This window comes from Leucopleurus acutus, assembly GCF_964270905.1.
Source record: "Leucopleurus acutus genome assembly, chromosome: 4".
Taxonomy (NCBI): domain Eukaryota; kingdom Metazoa; phylum Chordata; class Mammalia; order Artiodactyla; family Delphinidae; genus Leucopleurus; species Leucopleurus acutus.
In genome coordinates this window covers 42,778,062-42,798,297 of record NC_139146.1, presented here as the reverse complement: position 1 = coordinate 42,798,297, position 20,236 = coordinate 42,778,062, and the positions used below count along the sequence as shown (strand labels likewise).

Genomic DNA, 20,236 nt, shown 5'->3' with positions numbered 1-20,236 from the left:
CATCACTTTTGAGAAAACATATCTGGGGTTATTGTTTTATAGAATTCATTTTGGTGTGGTTTCAATGGTTTGGTAGTTCAACCTGTTTTAATAAATTCTGCTAGAACTATCTGTAAATTCTCTGGAATCTGAGTGGGTGTCTTTTTGGATCTTATTTCTGCTTGTCCCACCTTCCAGGGCCCCAGATTAAATCAGTTTGTCTGCCACAAGGATCCTGGGACATTCAGACCAGCAGTCCTCATCAGAGCTCATCGTCTTCTGATATGGAGTCTAGATAATCTGTGTCAACATATAGGAGAAATCCAGAGAACAAACTGTCTGCCCAACCTGGGTCCGAGAAGAGGCCATTCTGGTCAGTGAAGAAGATCTCCAGCCAGACTTCATCTTCTGGCTGCAGATAGATGACTGTGGACCCTGAAGCCACGTCATGGTTTCCTGTGTTGGCGTCAAAGGTCTTTATCCGGTACTGCCCATTGTGTACTAGCCCAATTGCCAGATGCTTATTTGCCAATGTGATATCATAAGAAAAGTAATAGATTCCTGGGAAAGCACAGATGAACTTCCCTGTTGCAGGGTTGTAGTGCTCTCCTTCATTGAAGAGGACCTTGTTAAATATAATTGGTAATCTTTCTTCTGGGTAGCTTGTTGTGATGCCAACAGAAAAGGCAGATTTGAGCACGATGCTTCCACATCTACAAACACCAGGCAGCCCTGGGTCCCCTTGCTCTCCTCTGTCTCCCTTTGGTCCAGGAGGCCCAACAGGACCTACTTCTCCTTTTTCTCCCTCAGGTCCCATGGGTCCTTTCTTCCCAGTCTCTCCTTGGTCCCCTTTCTCTCCAGCAAGGCCCAGTGGTCCAGTCTTACCTCTCAAACCTTCAAAAAGAGTTTATAGTTTAATTAACAGTTTCTGTAAATATAGAGTCACAAACAACATGCCCACATACCCTAAATTGTTTTTCTCAGTCAACTTTCAACAGTATACTACTACATAATTAATATTTAAATAAATCACTGATGCACTAAAATGGAAATAGAAAAATTTCATCAAAATGTCAAGAAAATTTTCCTGAATATGTAAGAAATCATTTAAAACTGATTAATTTAAAATAAGTAACCCTCATTTTGATGACAGATTACCTGCTGCTAAATTAGACACATATAGATAGTTATCTCTATAGGAGGAATTCAAGGAGCATGATATTATTCCCCAGAGTGAGGTCATGGGGGAAGACAGAACAAGATGAATCCTTAGAGGCTACTTAGTCTTATGCACCATTCTACTTCTATCAGGATTATTAATATTGGGTTGGCCAGAAAGTTTTGTTTGGGTTTGGAAAAACCCGAATGAACTTTTTGGCCAACCCAATAAAAAGTTAAAGTGAGATTAGCTCATATTTATTGAACATTTACAATGTATCAGGGTCAATGCTTTAGGTGCATGCATTATCTTCTTTAAGCCCTGCACAACTTTATGAACTAAGAATTATTATTACTTCCGCTGTAGATGAGAAAACTGAGCAATGGAGAAATTAGTTTGCTCAAGGAAGCAGAGCTAGGGAGTGATGGAGCTGTGATCTGAACTCATGCCTGCCTGACTCTGGCATCTGAACATCTGGGACAGTGGCCAGAGTGTCATTTGTAAAGTGCACCACAGTAAGGGCTCTTCAATATGTCATGATAACCAAACAACAGTGACTGCCACCACTGTGCAGGAGTTCATTTTTGAAGGAGAAAACTGAATCCCAGAAGGGTGAAGAAACTTGCTTCAGTAGCAAGACTAGGACTGGAATCCAAGTCTTAGCCTAATGATGTTTCTCCTTCATCAAAATGCCTCTTACTTTTGGGGCTGAAATAAAAAACCTTTAATTCTTTTTGGCTCTACAGCTAAATGGTTGTATTATTTTAGGCAAGTCCTTTACTTTCTCTGGGTCTCCATATTTGTAGAAAATACATAAGGGCTGTGAAAGGATTTCAACAAATTCAAAATCATCATACTGGAATATTTTCTGTTTATTCAGATATTTATATCTACAGGTCAACCATAGGCTAAATGTAGAGAAATTGTGACCATGGGTTGAAAGTGATAAGCAAAATCTATTTAATTTTTAAACCTTATATGTAATAACAGTGACTTAAAAGCATAAAAAATGTCATTCAATTTTATGGCCAAATCCATTCCATAAATATTGTCTTGAAAAGTATCCAAATGATTGGTAATTTGTAATGCACTTTTGTAGTCAGGGAAAGCATATTGTTGTTATATTGTGTACTTTTACTCTTAACTATGTATTTGTTCTCAGGAACTTTTATTAAGCTAAACCTTTTATCTTGATAGTGCTTTGATATCATTTATTTGAATATTACACATACATCAATGTATGAATTTGATCATTTTTCAGTTATTTGGCAAATTTAGCAATGAAGTGTTCTGGATAATACAAGTTTCAGGAGAATTAAAGCTTTACCCTTAAAACATCAAGTATTTTGTTTCAGTAGTTTTAGAAAGAGGTTGTATAATAATTTATGATGCATAGAAAATGCTAATAATGAATGTAACCCGTTTTTGGTGACTAGGATCAGCATTGTTACTGGTCATAGGACCATCCTCCAGCTCTAGATGACTTTTGTTATTAAGTCGAAATTCCACTAGCCCCAGCCAAAACAAACTGGTATCTGTTTCTGGAAATAAGGACATAATAGTCTAATCTTTCAGTGTTTGTTTCTTTTTGGTAGAAATGAAATATGAATACTATTTTACTATTAAATTAACTTTTGAATCAAGGACTACAACTTATACATTGTTATTTTATTTTCAATAGGAGCTAACTTTTGCTGTCTTCACCAGTGACTGATGTATCAATAAAAAAACATTTTGGCATCAGTAACAATTTCTGCCATTAAATTTCATTATGCACTGAAATTTCTTTGCCTCTATAACTTTGGGCAAGTCACTTATTGTCTTAGTTTCAAATGCCCCATTTGTACTATGAAGAAATTGGATCTAAATTCACTCTAAAGCCATTGGGAAAGTAGTAAACAGTGACTCAGTAGACTTGACAAGCCCTAATTCAGCCATGGATTAGTTAGGTGACTGTGAAGGAGGGGCTTTACCTCTCTGACTTTAGTTTCCCAGTTCTTGAAATGAAGGTGTTGGACTAGATTGCTTGAGGTTTCATCCTCTTGAAAATTCTTTGAGACCAAACCGTAAATACTAAGATGCAATTTTACAATGCTAGCCGTGAAAAGATCTTTATAATCTCAACACTTGGATCTCTATAGCTATTTAATATTTTGAACTGCTGAGAGTTAGATAATCAGGGACTAGTGGTAATAATTTACAGTAATTCTTTCTGTTTGCATGAAGGATTTACCCTTGTGATAAAAGCCAATTAATGAAGAATGGAATGAAGGAATAAATCATTCCCCCTCCCTATTCAGTCAGACATATGCTGGGTAGAGAGGAGAATTATGGAGTGTTAGTCTATGCTTAGATACTGAAGCTTAGAGAGAAAGAATTTCTTCTTAGTTCTCCACAAAACAAGCTTACAAGGATTTTTTTCTTCAGTGCCATTTCTTTTTTCCATCCATCCATCCATCCATCATATATGTATGTGTGCATGCATACATTTATCTAAACCATCTAATACTGATTGGTCATCCACTACATGCCAGGCACTGTTCCAAGGGCTGAATGCCATTGACATGAATGACACCTGTCCTACCCTCAAGTTAGCTGTTATGACATATTATGTTGTGATCTGCAAATATGGGCCATAGCTAAGTTAATGAATATCCAAAGCCATATAATGAAGTAGAATAATCTGTTCATGAGGTGGTTCTAGTGTTATTTGAAGATATTTATATGGATGTGCATTCGCATTAAATTAAATTTTAAAAATATGCCCCCACAATAATTGCTATAGACCCGTGAGGGAGACAGATATTTTTACAGAGAATTGATAATTCAGTATAATAAACTCTGCATTTGTAATTTAGAGGAGGGAAGTTGGAGAAGACATATACTTGACCTTGCCAGGGGGTTGAGGTGGATGTGGTAGGGATGAATGAGAAGACATATATGGTATTAAAGGGGAAACAGGAAGCAGAAGCTTCCAACCAAGTTGTGTCCAGTTCCAGCCACATTAAAAGCTAATTCTCAAAGCCACAGGACTCTGTTCTTATTGTTTGTAAATGAGGTGTGCTTCTCTTCATTGACCACAAAGGCATTCTTACCTTTCTTAGCTGTTGTATATCCTTACTTGTGTATATGGATCAATATATATTGGATTTAAATAACTAAGGTTGGGAAAGTCTTTTTTACTTTTGAATCTCAATTTTGTCATTTGTAACATTATTATTATTATTGATTATAATTTTAGCTAATAAAGTTATGGCTGAAATTAAGTACTAAATGTAAAATTGCTGACACACAGTAAGTTCTTAATTAATGGTGATGATGGTGATGATGATGATAGTGACATATTGTAATCATGTGTTTCCATATTGGCCTCCCCCACCCAAATGTTTGCTTATCAAGTCAGGGACAATGTCTTGTTCATGTTTGCATTCCCTAGAACAGTGTTCTCAACTGGGGGCAATTAAACACTGCCCACCAAGGGAAAGTTGGCAATGCCATAAGACATTTTGGTTGTCACAATTGGTGGGAGATGTCACTGACATCAAATGGGATGCTGCTAAATGTCATTCAATGCACCAGATAGCCATCCCACAGTTAATAATTATTTGGGCCCAAATATCATCAGTGTGGAGGTTGAGAAACACTGGTTTAGAACAATACTGGAGAGCAAGAGGTGCACAAAAATATTTGTTGAATGAAAAATGCATGAATGGATGGATGAGTGAATGGATTGATGAATATGGGGGATAGCTGATCTCATATATGGTTAAAATTGTAGCAGTTACAAACATTCAATTTGCTCTGAATACATATCCATATACATATCTTTAAATAACACTAGAACTACCTCATGAAATGGATAGCTCATTTCTAGTTTATTATATGGCTTTGGATATTCACAAACTTAGCTGAGACTAATATTTGCAGATCACAGTGTAATAAATAATAACAGCAAACAGTTACGGAATGCTTACTACATGGCACTTATTCTGTTGAGTACTTTGCATGTATTATCTTCCTTAATTTCACAATGACACTTACTACCCCCAACTTACAAATAAGGAAACCGAGGCTCAAAGAGGTTTTCTTCTCAAGGATGCTGTTAGTAATTGAAGATGTCATGTCTTTCTGACTCCAGTGAATGTTTCTGTGACTCCTACATTATTGCTTCTAGACACAATAAACTAAAAGGGCCAGTAATATCTAACTATGATCCTGGTGTTATTATTATAGGATTTCAAACGTATTCATGATCATGATACAGCAGTAAGAGTGTTCATATGTGCTATCAAATAGAGCCTTTGAAAGATGAAATGTAAGCTCCAAATGAAAAGTTCTTTATCTGATGTTGAAAATTTACCTAAAGATACTTTATCTAGTGTTGATTAAGGGTCATAGATTCAGTAGCTTCTTATTTGCCAAATATTTTCTGCATGATAAATTCAGCAATGAATTGGTATCTAATCTTCTGAATATATATTGTGATATTGTTTCATATAATACCAGTAAATCACGTGCAATGACTAGATAGAGATGTATTTCTTAGATCTACTGACTTTTTCTTCCTGTCTTTTGTTCCACATTTTACACTCAGAAACTTGTTTTCAAAGATTGATTCCATCCAAATTTTCCTCTTTTAGGGTTAACACAGCCTTACTAGAGTTTCAATTCAGTTTACTTTGAAGGATTGCAGAATCTGGCAAGCTTCATGGGCCAACTTATTTGTGGGAAAAAAGTGAAAATTACTGAAAGAGTAGGACACAATTGTGTTGCTGTAAAGAGCAATACGACATCTATATTTCAGCTGCTACAGGACAGGTGGGAGAGTGTTGAACTAGGAAAGGTAGGCTATACAGTATTATTGTCATTTCCTTTGTGACAAGTAAGCCTTTTGTGTCTTTGTTAAGGATATGAGTGCAGAGCAGGATGGCCCCTGTGCTTTTGGCTCCTAGTTCCTGCCTCTCCTTCATCTCTCTGTCTCCTCCCCATCCATCTGTCTGTCTATCCATCCATGCTGTCTCACACGCAGCCATTGCCCGCTGGCTGTACCAGCCCAGAGGTCACGGACATCAGATGTTCTAGATGACTCCAGCTCTGCCAGTCACTAGACATGCACTTCCATCTTCAGCAATTCATTTAATCATGCTACCGCTCTGTGTTCTCATGTATAAAACGTGATCACGTCCCCTTGAAAGAGTTGTCATTACGATGCAATGAGAATGCAGGTAGAGGGTTTAGAGCAGTATCTGAAGCATAGTGAGGACTCAGTAAATTGTTACGATTAATGAAGGTGAAGTTGAGAAGGGATTTAAAGGGCAATTCTCATTAGAAAAAGCAACAAAACAAGGGAGTGATTTTCAGGTGGGGGTGACAGAGGGTTTTTTTTAATGGAACTTCATTCATTACCTGCAGCCCCCTTTTCACCTTTCTCTCCTTTCCTGCCGTCTCTACCATCTCGTCCTGGAAGGCCGATCCGACCATGGGGCCCAGGGGAACCATTTGTTCCAGGGGGGCCTGGAGGTCCAGGTAAGCCAGGAATGCTACAGATATATCTTGGGGAGTAGCTGTCTCCTTTGAACTGATTACCCCGAGGTTGTCCACTCGCACAAATGGCAAAACTTGTAACATAGAGCAAGACAAACATCTTTGGCTCTGGAAGAGAAACACACGGACATAAATGCACCCTGTTAGGTGGGGTTTTTGGCATAACTGAACATGAGAATGGACATTTGCAAAAATTCACCCCAGGGCTCACCTCTCCATGTGTGTCTAAATACCCTGTTTGCCCTAATAATTCCATTGAAAATTATTAGCACTTTATTGATAGAGAGTTCTCAGTGCCCCACACAAGGGTTGGTGGAGATGAAGTCAGTGAAGATTTAAAAAAATTCCAGAATAAATCACTTTGTTGCATTTGCATTTTCTTTTCTGCAGGAATCAATGGTGGACTTTGAAAAACAATGTTTTGCTTTTGCAAAAGTACACATTTTTAAAAGGAAAATTAGAGATGCAAATGAATAAGATAAACATTAAAGTTATTCTCACCACTCACAGATAATTACTCTTTACATTTTGACGTATACATCCTTCTGGTGTTTTCTTTCTATGCTATGAAGAAAAGTGATGTTATGACATTCCTGCAAGTCTTTAACTTTTTTTCACTTAACAATATATCGTGAGCATCTTTCCATGTCAAAAATTATTCATAACATTAAAAAATTGTTGCATTTGCCTCTACTATCCTTTAGGTACAACATTCCCCATTATAGACATTTGCTTCCAGTTTTCTGCTAGTATAAACACCATGATAGATAGACATCTTTATATCTAATCTTTGCATGCTTCCACAGTCGTTTTCTTAGAATTTATAGGCTTTTTAAAGCAAGAGAAAGGAAGTGACATTTTCAGGAAAATCATGTTTTTCATTTGATAATCATGTGTAATGCCAATTAGTGTTAATTGGAGTACTGTGCATGTCCTGAGTGTAGTTGTCTCAAACTTTAATTTAAAATCTGCAGGATATAATGCCCTACTGTCCCATTAAGCTGTTAGCACTGGGGCTCAATTAAAGAGCTGAGTGAAATTAAATCACACATGTTGCCACATGGTCTGAGTGAAGCAGGCAACAGATCTCTTCAGCTCTGATCTAATGGGATTTGGTTTTTCCCTCCACAAAGCCTGGCCACTGAGAATGATGGATCATTTATTAGCATCATATTTGGCATATAGGCTGAGAGGTGTGTAGTGTAGGCTTGGGACACTTGATTTTCTAGGCTAATGTCTTAAAGCTATCAGCATCTTGGGTGGGAGTATACATGTGATTCTGGGGTGGTATAAATGAGCAGTTATTGCATGGTTGGACCTATGCTTTAATAAGAAATCTGTGGAAACAACCTAAAAGTCTATCGACAGATGAATGGATAAAGAATATGTGGTATATATATATGCATACACACACACACACATACACAGTGAAATATTAGCCATAAAAAAGAATGAAATAATGCCATTTGCAGCAACATGGATGGACCTAGAGATTATCATACTATGCAAAGTAAGAAAGAGAAAGATATGATACCATATCAAATACCATATGATATCACTTATATGTTGAATCTAAAATATGATACAAATCAACATATCTACAGAATGAAAACAGACTCACAGATATAGAGGACAGACTTGTGACTGCCAAGGGAGAGGGTGTAGGGGAGGGAAGGATTGGGAGTTTGGGATTAACAGAGGCAAACTATTATATATAGGATGGATAAATAACAAGGTCCTACTGTATAGCACAGGGAACTATACTCATTATCCTTTGACAAACCATTATGGAAAAGAATGTGAAGAAGAATGTATATATATGTCACTTTGTTGTACAGAAGACATTAACACAACATTGTAAATCAACTATACATCAATAAAATAAAAAAAAGAAATCTGTACAATGCTTAATGTATATGCCTGGTGTATACTTGCCAAAAGGAGATAATCATAACATGTGGGAAAAGCAATTGGATAGAGTTTCTTTTTTTTTGACAGCCACATCAGAAAATTAACCAGCACACTGTACCACTTTTATAGCACCCATGAGGGAATTGTAACATCTTGGAATTAGATCCAGAAATTTGCCAGAGCATAGGAATGACAAACTGAGAAAAACATAGTGTGCACATGTAGTTCAAAATAAGTCTGATTCCTAGAAATCTAATTGGTGAAAAACTGAAGCAACTTATCCAAATATAGGCTCTGTATCCTTGACCACACTTCCATGTTACCAGTGCCCTTATCCCCCCACCGAAAAAAATCAAAGGGAACATTTTTCTATGCCCCGTCTGCTTATAGAACACAAACTCAAAATTATTTATCTTATTACTCATCTGGGATTAAGGCACGTTCTGAAAAGCCCAGCAGATAGATAAACATTCCAGCCCTTCCAAAGGTGCCTCAGATGAAAGAAAATGGAAAGAATCTTTTATTCAAACCCTTGTCAGTTAAAACAAGACAGAATGATTAAATTGCTAGATCTTCCACCTTGCAAAAAACTGATTAGAGGAAGCTTTGAGAAGGGATTTAAAAGAGGAGAACAGATACTTATAAGGAGGCTTTTAACCAGACATGGAATGCAATGCTGTAGCTGAAGCCAGGAGCTGGTCCTAAGAGGGACTTGAAACGATCTGGTGAGAAGGTGCTTTGGGCAGTGGCATCTCAGACACTGGTGGAGATGCTGAGAACACACATGACAATAGTTGGGGATCAGTCTATGAAGGAGCGTGTGGTCAGAGTTGAGGTTATGATGGATAGAGGATGCAAAAATTTTAAAGATGTGCTTGAAAGAAGGATGTTAATATTTCCAAGAGCCAGGCAAAAGTACTCAAAGAAAGAATAAATTAAAACAACTGAAACAAAGATATTCATTGAACAAATGGTTTGCAATTCTTTGACAAATGCACTAGAATATTGTCTGCACAGTAGTTTAAATGCTGAAAGCATTCCTAGTTAGAATACTTTGAAAGGCACTCAGAATGGTTATCCATTAATAATCCTCATCAGAATTGAGGGACGAGGTGTTGTGGCACCTGACCTGTGATGATGACATGATGGTGAGTGGCTTGGGTTGAGGCTTGGGACTCAAATCGTCAGGATGACAAAGGGGTGTGGGTTATAATGGAAAACTACAGTGGCATTATCTTGTAATGGTTCTTCATTTCATTTAAAAGTCAAAAGCCTCATGGTACATGGTCTACAAGGCCCTACTTGATTGGTTGCCCACCTTTCTTACCTCCCTGACTTCATCTTCTTCTACTCTATTCCCACTTCCTCATCTGTCACACTGGACTCCTTGTTGTTTCTCGAAGATGCCAGATACGCTCTGCCTTAGGGCCTTCACACTGTCTCTTCCCTCTGTCTGGAGCTCTCTTCTCCGAGATGCCTATATGTCTCCCTCCCTCATCTGCTTCTGCCTTTGTTGAAACGCTACCATTTCATGAAAGCCAACCTTCACCTCTTCATCTAACATTGCAAACGACCTTCTCCTATCCATGACGTGCCCTCTTTCTGTTCTGTTTTTTTCTATTCTCCATTGTACTCATCATCCTCTAATTTACTAGATTATTCTTAATTTTATTACGCTTTTAAATTTGTAAATATCTCTATCTGATAGAATGTAAGCTTCATGAGGGCAGGGATCTTTGTGTTAGCCATTGATGTCTCCAACCACGTAGAGTAGTGCTTAGCACAAAAAACTCAGGCTGAGGGCAAAGGAGATTTTGGGGGCGGGGAAGGTGTGATTTTTGTGGGAAAAAGACTAGATAGAAATTATGGAATATGAGAATATTACAAAAGAAAGAGGAAAGAGAATTTAAAGAAATATTCCTGGGGTCTATGGGTCCCTTTTGCAGTATCTGTTTGAGAAATACAGATAAAGGATTTAAGTTGTTTTAACTTTGTATAGTCTAAAGTATTTAAAATATTTATTTTTATATAGATAAAACATGCACCTTCATAAAATTAAAAAAAAGATGTGCAATGAAAAGGAAATCTCTTCTCTTTCCTCTCAGTCTCCCAGACATGTAGGTTCCCTCTCTAGAGGCAATCACTTTTGCTAGTTTCTTGTGGGTCCTTCCGCCTGTAGGCATACTGTATGCAAATTCCTGCACCTTGCTTTTCCACTTAGCTTGGAGATATCAGTATATAGATAGAGCTGCCTCATTCTTTTTTTAGTCGCTGTGGAATATCCATCGTAAGAATCTATTATATTTAACAAGTCACTTATTGATGGATACTTGGGACATTTTTATTCTTGTGATATTACAAACAATAGTGCGATAGATATTTATATGTATATTCTTTGCATGTGGTTTATGACATGAGCAGCAAATAGCTTTTCCCAGTTTGTTTTTTCACTTCATTCATGTATTTTAAAAAATCTTTTTATCTTGAAGACACTTTTGGGGGCTCAATTTCTTGTGTTTAGAAGGTCTTCCCCACTTCAAGATAATAAAAAGAATTCTCCCACTTTTCTTTCAATTTTATTTTCATTTTTTCACCTTTAAAATTTGAGCCATTGGAGTCTTTCTGATTAAAATGTGTGAGGTAGGGATCCAACTTTATATTTTCAACACCTTGTATTAAAAATTCCATCCTTCAACCACTGCCCCACTGGTTTGTGATGAATTTGGTTATTCTGACTGGGAATGAACTATGTGAGTCATGGCTCTATACACATTACAATACTTTTAAACAGCTTTTTGAGATTTAATTTACACACCATAAAACTGACCAATTTAAGTATACAATTCAATGTACACCATAATCTAATTTTAGAACATTTTTAAAACTACAAAAAGAAACATACACATTAGCAGTCACTCCTCATACAAAATACTTTGAAATATTACATTGAATTATGTAAATTTATGCAGAATATGTGCTAAAATGTATTATTTTTTTCCACTAGTGTGCTCCTTTGGAGTTAGAAAATCAAAGCTCTGGAAATATTGTTAATTTGAACAGATCTGTCCTGGATGTTAGTTGTAAATGATTCTCTATCTTACTTTTCTGTAAGGATTACAAAGTAACAGATCTTTAATTTTTTTAAATACCCATTTTAAAAATTATAATACTTTGTGGTACTATAGATTTCAAACCTTCATGTTAATGTATATTTTGAATCTGTAATGCAGGAATGTAGTATATAGTGTTTTGTAAATATTTTAAGTCATAAAACCCTTAGTTTTTGCTAAACTAGCTATGGAAAATACTTGGAGAAATACTGAATAAATCAGTGCAAAGATTTAACTTCTAGAAAATGTGCCCACAGTTTGAGAGCTTTCAGTAAATAACATGTTTTTTCTTTATTATAAAATAAAATAAGCCCATGCATACATGGTCAACTAATACTTGACAAGGGAGCCAAGAATACTCACCAGGCAAAATATAGTCTCTTCAATAAATAAATGGTGTTGGAAAAAACTAGATATTCACATGCAAAAAAAAAAAAAGAAATTGGAACCCTATCTCACACCACTCAAAAATATAACTCAAAATGGGTTAAGGACTTAAATGTAAGCCCTAAAATCATAAAACCTCTGGAAGAACACACAGGGAGAAAGCACTTGACACTGGTCTTGGCAACAGTTTTTTGAATATGGCACCAAAAGCATAAGCAACAAAAGCAAAAATAAACAAGTGGGACTACACCAAACTAAAAAGCTGCACAGCAAAAAAAATGATCAACAAAATGAATAGGCAACCTATGGGGGATAAAATTTGCCACTCATGTATCTGAGAAGAGGTTAATATCCAAAATACATAAAGAACTCATATAACTCAATACTAAAAACCAAATAATCCAATTAAAAATGGGTAAAGAATCTGAATAGACATTTTGCCAAAGAGGACATATGAATGGACAGCAGGTACATGAAAAGATGCTCAACATCACTTATTATCAGCAAATTGAAAATGAAAAAAAACCCAATAAGCTATCACCTCACACCTGTTAGAATGGCCATCGTAAAAAGACCAGAGATAACAAGTGTTGGTGGGAACATGGAGAAAAGGAATACTGTACACTGTTGGTGAGAATATAAACTGGTACAGCCACTAGGGAAAACAATATGGAGATTCCTCAAGAAATTAAAAATAGAAGTACCATGTGATCCAGCAATATCACTTTTGGGTAGTATTTATCTGAAGGAAATGAAAATCATTACCTTGAAGAGATGTCTGTATTCCCATGAAAACTCTAATTTGAAAAGGTACGTGCACCCCAATGTTCATAGCAGCATTGTTCACAATAGCCAAGACATGGGAGAAACCTAAATTTCCAACAACAGATGAATGGATAAAGAAAATGTGATATATGTGTGTGTGTGTGTGTGTGTGTGTGTGTGTGTGTGCACGTGTGTGTGTCTGTGTGTGTATAAAATATACAATGGAATATTATTCAGCCACAAAAAAGAAGGAAATTCTGTCATTTGTGACAACATGGATGAACCTTGAAGGCATTATGCTAAGTGAAATAAATCAGACAGAGAAAGACAAATTATCTTGATTATATGTGAAATTTTAAAAGCTTAACTCACAGAAACAAAGTAGAATTGTGGTTACCGGGGGCTGAAGTGTGGAGGAAACAAGGAGTTGTTGGCCAAAGGGTACAAACAAAGGATATTCCAGCTATGAGATGAATACGTTTTGAGGATCTAATGTATAATGTGGTGTCTATAATTAACAATACTGTATCATACACTTGAAAGTTGCTGAGAGAGTTGATCTCAAATGTTCTCACTACACACAAAAAATAATAATTACCTGAGGTGATGGATGTGTCAACTAATCTTATTGTGTTAATCATTTTGCAATACATATGTGTACCAAATCCTCATGTCATATACCTTAAACTTACACAATGTTATATGTTAATTATATCACAATAAAGCTGGAAAAAATTTAAAATGTATGTGGTAGACATGTAAAATTGTCCAGCTGTTGTACAAAACAGTATGGTGATTACTCAAAAAATTTAATATAGAATTATCATATAATCCAGTAATTCCATTTCTGGATATACCCAAAAGAAGTGAAAGCAGGGGCTCAGACATGTTTGTATATCCATATTCACAGCAGCATTATTCACAATAGCCAAAAGGTGGAAGCAACTCAAGTGTCCATCAACAGATGAATGGTTAAACAAAATGTGGCACGTACACACAATGGAATATTATTCAGCTTTTAAAGGAAGATATTTTTGACACATATTACAACATGGGTGAATCTTGAAGACTTTGATGCCAAGTGAAATAACCCAGTCACAAAAGGACAAATATTGCATGATTCTACTTATATGATGTGTCTAGAATAATCAAAATTGTAAAGACAGAAAATAGAATGGTGATTACCAAGGGCTGGAGGGAGGGGGAAATGACGAGTGAGTGTTTAATGAAGACAGAGTTTCAGTTGGGGAAGATGAAGAGTTCTGGAGATGGATGGTGGTGATGGTTGTACAGCGTTGTGAATGTACCTAATGCCGTAGAACTGTATACTCTGGCAAGTTTTATGTTGTGTATATTTTACCACAAAAAAACTAAGTAAAAAAAGATTAGGGGCTTCCCTGGTGGCACAGTGGTTGAGAGTCCGCCTGCCGATGCAGGGGACACGGGTTCGTGCCCCGGTCCGGGAAGATCCCACATGCCGCGGAGCGGCTGGGCCCGTGAGCCTTGGCCGCTGAGCATGCATGTCCGGAGCCTGTGCTCCGTAACACGAGAGGCCACAACAGTGAGAGGCCCGCGTACCGCAAAAAAAAAAAAAAAAGATTAATTGGGATGTATGGAACCTACTAGTATTCTTATTACTGTGCTTTCAAGACACCATTTACTCAATCCCCACACCACTTTTATGAAGTTGGTGCTATTATCTTCACTTTACAAATAATAAAATAGAGAGTCTGAGGGTTCAAGTCCACACAGCCCTAAAAATGGCCCAGGCAGGATTTGAACTGAGCTCTTTTGTCTCTAAACACTTGGGTTTTCCCTGACATCATGTGAGGGAAACTGTAACATTACTTCATGGCAAAGGGCTCAATTACTAATTCAAGTTGAAGATGTGTTTTGCTTGGAATTCATTAGGAGGAGGATAGGTAACCATGGAGGCCAAAACGAGACATATCCTTGGCCTGCAGGGGAAGGGATTTCACAACAGCAGGGTTGGTCCTCCTCTGGCTGCACTAGGAGTGCACTGTGAACAAGACGGGATCAGACCTGAGCTGCTCACACCCCGGTGCCTTCTGTTTGTTCTTCCTCAGCTCTCCCTTTGGGGCCCTGGTTTTCCTCCTTAGAACAGCTTCTTCTGTTGGCCACGAAGTCCCTTCCTCTCCTGTCTCTACTCCACCCAGCATAGCCACACAACCACATTGTGTTATGACTAACTATTGCTTTTTCTCCACCAAAATGCAAACTCTATCACAAACATTTAGGACAAAGACTGATCTACAGTAGAGGTTCAACAAAAGTTGAATGAAGGAAAATATTCATCAATATTTATTCTTATAAACAGTTCATAATTTATAAAGCTCCATCTGCTGTATGTAAAAGGCTACGATGGCACATCAGTAATCTGTTCTAACATCTATCAAATATTTTGTCATCTACAGAGCAACGTTAAGCCTGTATCATCTTCCCAAGGACCCTTTTGTGGTAGGTCGGATAGGGAACCAATGTCCAGAGAAGTCAGGTAACTTGTTTATGGTCACAAAGCTAGTGTCAGACCAGAGATTTGAACCCAGGTCTTCAGTTTCATGGATTCTTCTTCCAGAGCCATCTGTTTAATAAACTCAAAAGCTACCATAATGAAATAGGACATTGCAGCCACATCTGCCAAAATTCTAAAAAAAGAGTAAACACCATACCTTGCTCTGGGATGGTGGGTTGCTCCAGAATCCTAAATCCACAAGAGACTGAGGGTCTTTCATGAGAGCTCAGAGAAAATCTTGCTTTGGTACCAGACAGAAAAACAGATCCAAGTTCTCAGAGGTTTCCAAATAGTTGTGCTAAAAATAATTCTCTCCGTTAGTCCCAAAGAGCCAGAGGCACTGAAAGTCATTCATTGGGTGAGGTTCAATCAGGGCCAGTTAAAAACCTCGATTTTGTTTGAGTTAAACCTGAAAGTGCCTGCTTTTCTTGACCGTTAGCTGTAGAGGCACCTCCATCTCCGTGTGTTGTGGCCTCGTTTTCAGATTTGTTTACTTAATTTTTCCCCCTCTTCATTTGTTTTCCACTGAGTGGATGTTTCAGGAAAAAAATTACTCACTGACTGGAAATTAGTTGTTAACTTAGAGAAAAAAGTTATGCCCTTTTTGAGCATTTTCAATGTAGAATCTTCAGATTCTGGAAGTGGGATTGTGTCTCATGAGATAACAAGGAAAGATGTCCCTATTCTGGGTAAATACGGCAGGAAAATGGTCCCTCATCCTATGTGCTACAAAATGAAAGAGGGTGATGAATACTGTACTGCTGTTTTCTTTGTTCTCTGAATGGATAAATGATTGGATATTTTCAGAAGACTAATAGGTCTTTGTTCATATAGAGAATGGATCACAACTCAAAAGAGAGAATGGTTCTCCAGACCCTATGACAACTCATCTTCAGTGCTATCAATTTCTTTTTGTCCTTTTGATACGAACTTCATGTATATCCTTACAAAAGCAGTATGTAATTCATGATGGTGTTTATGGAATCTGAGTGACTGAAAAATTTTGTTTTTATCTTGCTTTCCCCACCATTCTTCTCAAGCTATTAAGAATGCAAATTGAAAGAGATATTTCCAGTTGGGGAAATGGGCACGAATCACAAATTTGACCAAGAATATTCGTGGGCTTTATTTTGCCTTAGCTATCCACCCTCCCATCTGGAGGACATAGTCTTTTGAATTTATTGGCTGTCAAAAATCTGAGTTCGAACATAGAGTCATAAAAATAATGCCTTGAGCATAGAAGTGAGGCACAGCTTTTGCTAAAGTAGAGTAGGACCTTAATCAGAGAGAGTTTCCTCATCCTCAAAATAAAATGGCTGTCCTTATATTACTCAGCTATAAAAAGGAATGAAATTGAGTTATTTGTAAAGAGGTGGATGGACCTAGAGTCTGTCATAGAGAGTAAAGTAAGTCAGAAAGAGAAAAACAAATACTGTATGCTAACACACATATATGGAATCTAAAAAAACAGTACTGATGAACCTAGTGGCAGGGCAGGAATAAAGACGCAGAGGTAGAGAACAGACTTGAGGACACGGGGTGGGGGGGAAGAGGAAGCTAGGACAAAGTGAGAGAGTAGCACTGACATTTATACACTACCGAATGTAAAATGGATAGCTAGTGGGAACCTGCTGCATAGCACAGGGAGATCAGCTCGATGCTTTGTGATGACCTAGAGGGGTGGGATAGGGAGGGTGGGAGAGAGGCTCAAGAGGGAGAGGATATGGGGATATATGTATACATATAGTTGATTCACTTTGTTGTACAGCAGAAACTAACACAACATTGTAAAGCAATTATACTCCAATAAAGATATAAAAAAATAAATTGGTTGTCCTTGATTATTTCTAAGTTTTCTCACCGTTCTTAATATTCTCTCATCTTGTGCCTCATGAGGTGGAGCTTAAAAAGTAATGTCAGCCACTCTACACCTTACATACAAGTAGAGATACAAGTCACCTGGAAGGGGATACTTGATATTGAGAGAGGTTACTCAGGTGACTCTCCGCATAAAGGGAAGCACTTGGTAGTGGTTTGATGAAGGTTTTCCTCTCAGGGACCCTTGGCTGGAGAGGGGTTGAGGTTATTTACTTAAAGCATCCAGGGCCTTCTGGAAAGGAAGGAACCAAGGACCCAGCCCCTTCTTTCCATGATGTAAACTTAAAGAAATTAGTCATGGATGACAGGGTTGGTTTGGTCCAAAGCCTGCTGTGAAGAAAAAATACTGTGGACCACAGAATGGAATTGAGAGGGAGGTGCTTGGGAGTCTGGGCCAAAAGCATTAAAGGATTTGGGGGTGGCTGGTTTTGGTGGAGTACATGGATGAAGCTGAAAGTTCGTCTGTCTTCAGTGATTCTGTCATCACAGCTCTCCTTTGGGGAACAGTGGAGAATTAAGAGGGTCATTATACTAAAACTTAGTAAGGCGGTAGTACCAGGGTTAGTGAGAGCATCTCCTACAAATGGACAAGCATCTACTAGATTCTGCACAATTAGAGTGTGGCAATTTGGTGGCAGCTAAAGCAACAAGACTAGTGGACAAAACTTTTGTTTTTCACTTTCTGCCTGGGATAGAAGTAGACGTACCCCATTTGAACCAAGAATGCCCCTAGAATTCTTAGATCATTCATGGAGGGGAGGATTTAGATCTTGACTAGTCTACCTGATAATAAAAAAAATGGGATCCTGAGAACTAATTGGAAGAAAGAAAAATGGCATGACTATATTTGAACTTGAACTGGCACATAGGTCATAGAGGCTGAATTCTTTCATTAGTTCACTCCTAGCCTAACACCACAGAACAACCCACTGACTTGTGTAGGAAGGCCCTGACTATCTGACTTGAAGGTAATCTTCCCACACTCCCCTCTGAGGTCTTCTAAAAGGCTGGACTAGAATAGCAGTCCTTATAATCTTAATTTCTGGGATGTCAGCCTGTGGATATGTTCATTTATTTGTATACAAGGGATAACTTTATTTTTACTGAAGTATAGTTGACTTACAATGTTGTGTTAGTTTCTGGTGTACAGCAAATTGATTCAGTTATATATATACATATATTCTTTTCTCAGAATTTTTCCATTATAGTTTATTACAAGATATTGAATATAGTTCCCTGATAGCTTTGTCAGTTTCCTTGGTGTAAATACTTCCATCATGGCCAATTTCAAGCTACCAACCTGATATTCACTAAATGCAAAGTTGTGTGGAGTTGGCTATATAGTAGGACCTTATTGTTTATCTATTTTATGTAGAGTAGTGTGCATCTGCTAATCCCAAACTTCTAATTTATCCCTCCCCTCCCTTTCCCTTTTGGTAACCATAAGTTTATTTTCTATATCTGTGAGTCTGTTTCTGTTTTGTAAATAACTTCATTTGTATCTTTTTTTAGGTTTCACATATAAGTGATATTGTATGATGTTTATCTTTCTCTGACTTACTTCACTTAGTATGATAATCTGTAGGTCCATCCATGTTGCTATAAATGGCATTATTTCATTCTTTTTTATGGCTGAGTACTATTCCATTGTATATATATACCACATCTTCTTTATCTATTCATCTGTCAATGGACACTTAGGTTGTTTCCATTTCTTGACTATTATAAATAATGCTGTTATGAATATTGGGGTGCATGTAAGTGATGACTTCTTAGAGGGCTTTTCTCATTCATTTTTCTTTGGATTGGTACAATCTCCATCAAGGAGCTTAGAAATGGGTAAATTTTTTGACCTCCAAAAGAGGTAGATGTGTTCTTATTTTTCTGTCTTAACTTGACCAAGTGTTGACACAATTTACGGGTGTTCATATTTGGTTTTTCTGTGTCATTCATAACTTCCTTAAATTCCCTTTAGTGTTCGATGGCAAGGTTTCTTATATTATTAAAGTATCACTGTAGTTTTTCTGTTCTGCAATATTTGATTTTTTCTTCATTATTTTTCATCTTAGCTAACTTATTATAGTCTATATCTTCCTGGATTTACTCTTCTTCACAGAGAGAATAAAACCTTTGAAATTGTCTCCTAGAGCATTCAGACCTCTGATGTTACTAAAGCTTGTTATTGCTTATTTCACTCATCATTTTCACACTTATTTTAGAGACAGTAGCAAAAAAAAAAAAAGTGGGTAGAAAAATATGCTGAAGGAAGTATTGGCTTAAAGTAAAAAAGTCGGGTTCCATTTACACCTGCCACTCATGCCGAGGCCAAGGTCTTATTCTGTCTTTTCTAGGCAGACATTTTTTTCTCCTCTCAGCTTGTGCTTATTTTCCTGTAGCCTTAACTCACTTTTCAACTGAATTCAGTTCAATCTAGATCAATCCAATCAACGTTCACAGAGCATCTCACAGTGTGCTGGTGAACCAGCTCTCAAGAAACAGGTACAGATTGATAGCTTTGTCAGTTTCCTTGGTGTAAATACTTCCATCATGGCCAATTTCAAGCTACCAACCTGATATTCACTAAATGCAAAGTTGTGTGGAGTTGGCCCTTGCTAGCCGGTCTAAGCTAGATCAGCACAGCACTGGGAATATATATAAGCCAATTCTCGGTACTAGAATTATTTTTAAAAGAAGGTTCTAGCTTATGTGCTAAGACATGACATCATTTTCTCCTTTAATCCTCACCATAACCTCTTGAGGTGAGTAATTTTATCATCCTCCCTTCGTAGATGAGGAATTTGGGCAGGCTGATCCACAGTTGGCCCACCTAACCACTGTACCATGTATCCCCATAGGGTGTTTCTAACTTTACAAGACCAGGTTCCTGCATCCACACAGCTTGCAGGTGGGTGGATTGCACGCCTGACTCCTCCTCTTCCTTCCCATAGCACTGGGTTCGGGCGGGAATCT

The 20,236-nt window shown here is 37.5% G+C and overlaps 1 protein-coding gene across 2 annotated transcripts; it reads right to left on the bottom strand.

Moving 5' to 3' along the window:
- Nucleotides 1-241: 241 nt before the first annotated feature.
- C1QTNF7 (C1q and TNF related 7) lies at nucleotides 242-15,567 on the bottom strand (the record flags this gene model as incomplete). Of its 2 annotated transcripts, none has more annotated exons than XM_082837902.1 (3): nucleotides 242-873; nucleotides 6,545-6,790; nucleotides 15,546-15,567. In XM_082837902.1, the coding sequence occupies 2 exons, from the start codon at nucleotides 6,780-6,782 to the stop codon at nucleotides 242-244; spliced, it is 870 nt and encodes a 289-aa protein (XP_082694028.1). The 2 variants fall into 2 exon arrangements, with proteins under 2 accessions (XP_082694028.1, XP_082694027.1); XM_082837901.1 differs by lacking the exon at nucleotides 15,546-15,567 and adding an exon at nucleotides 12,856-12,880.
- Nucleotides 15,568-20,236: the final 4,669 nt, after the last annotated feature.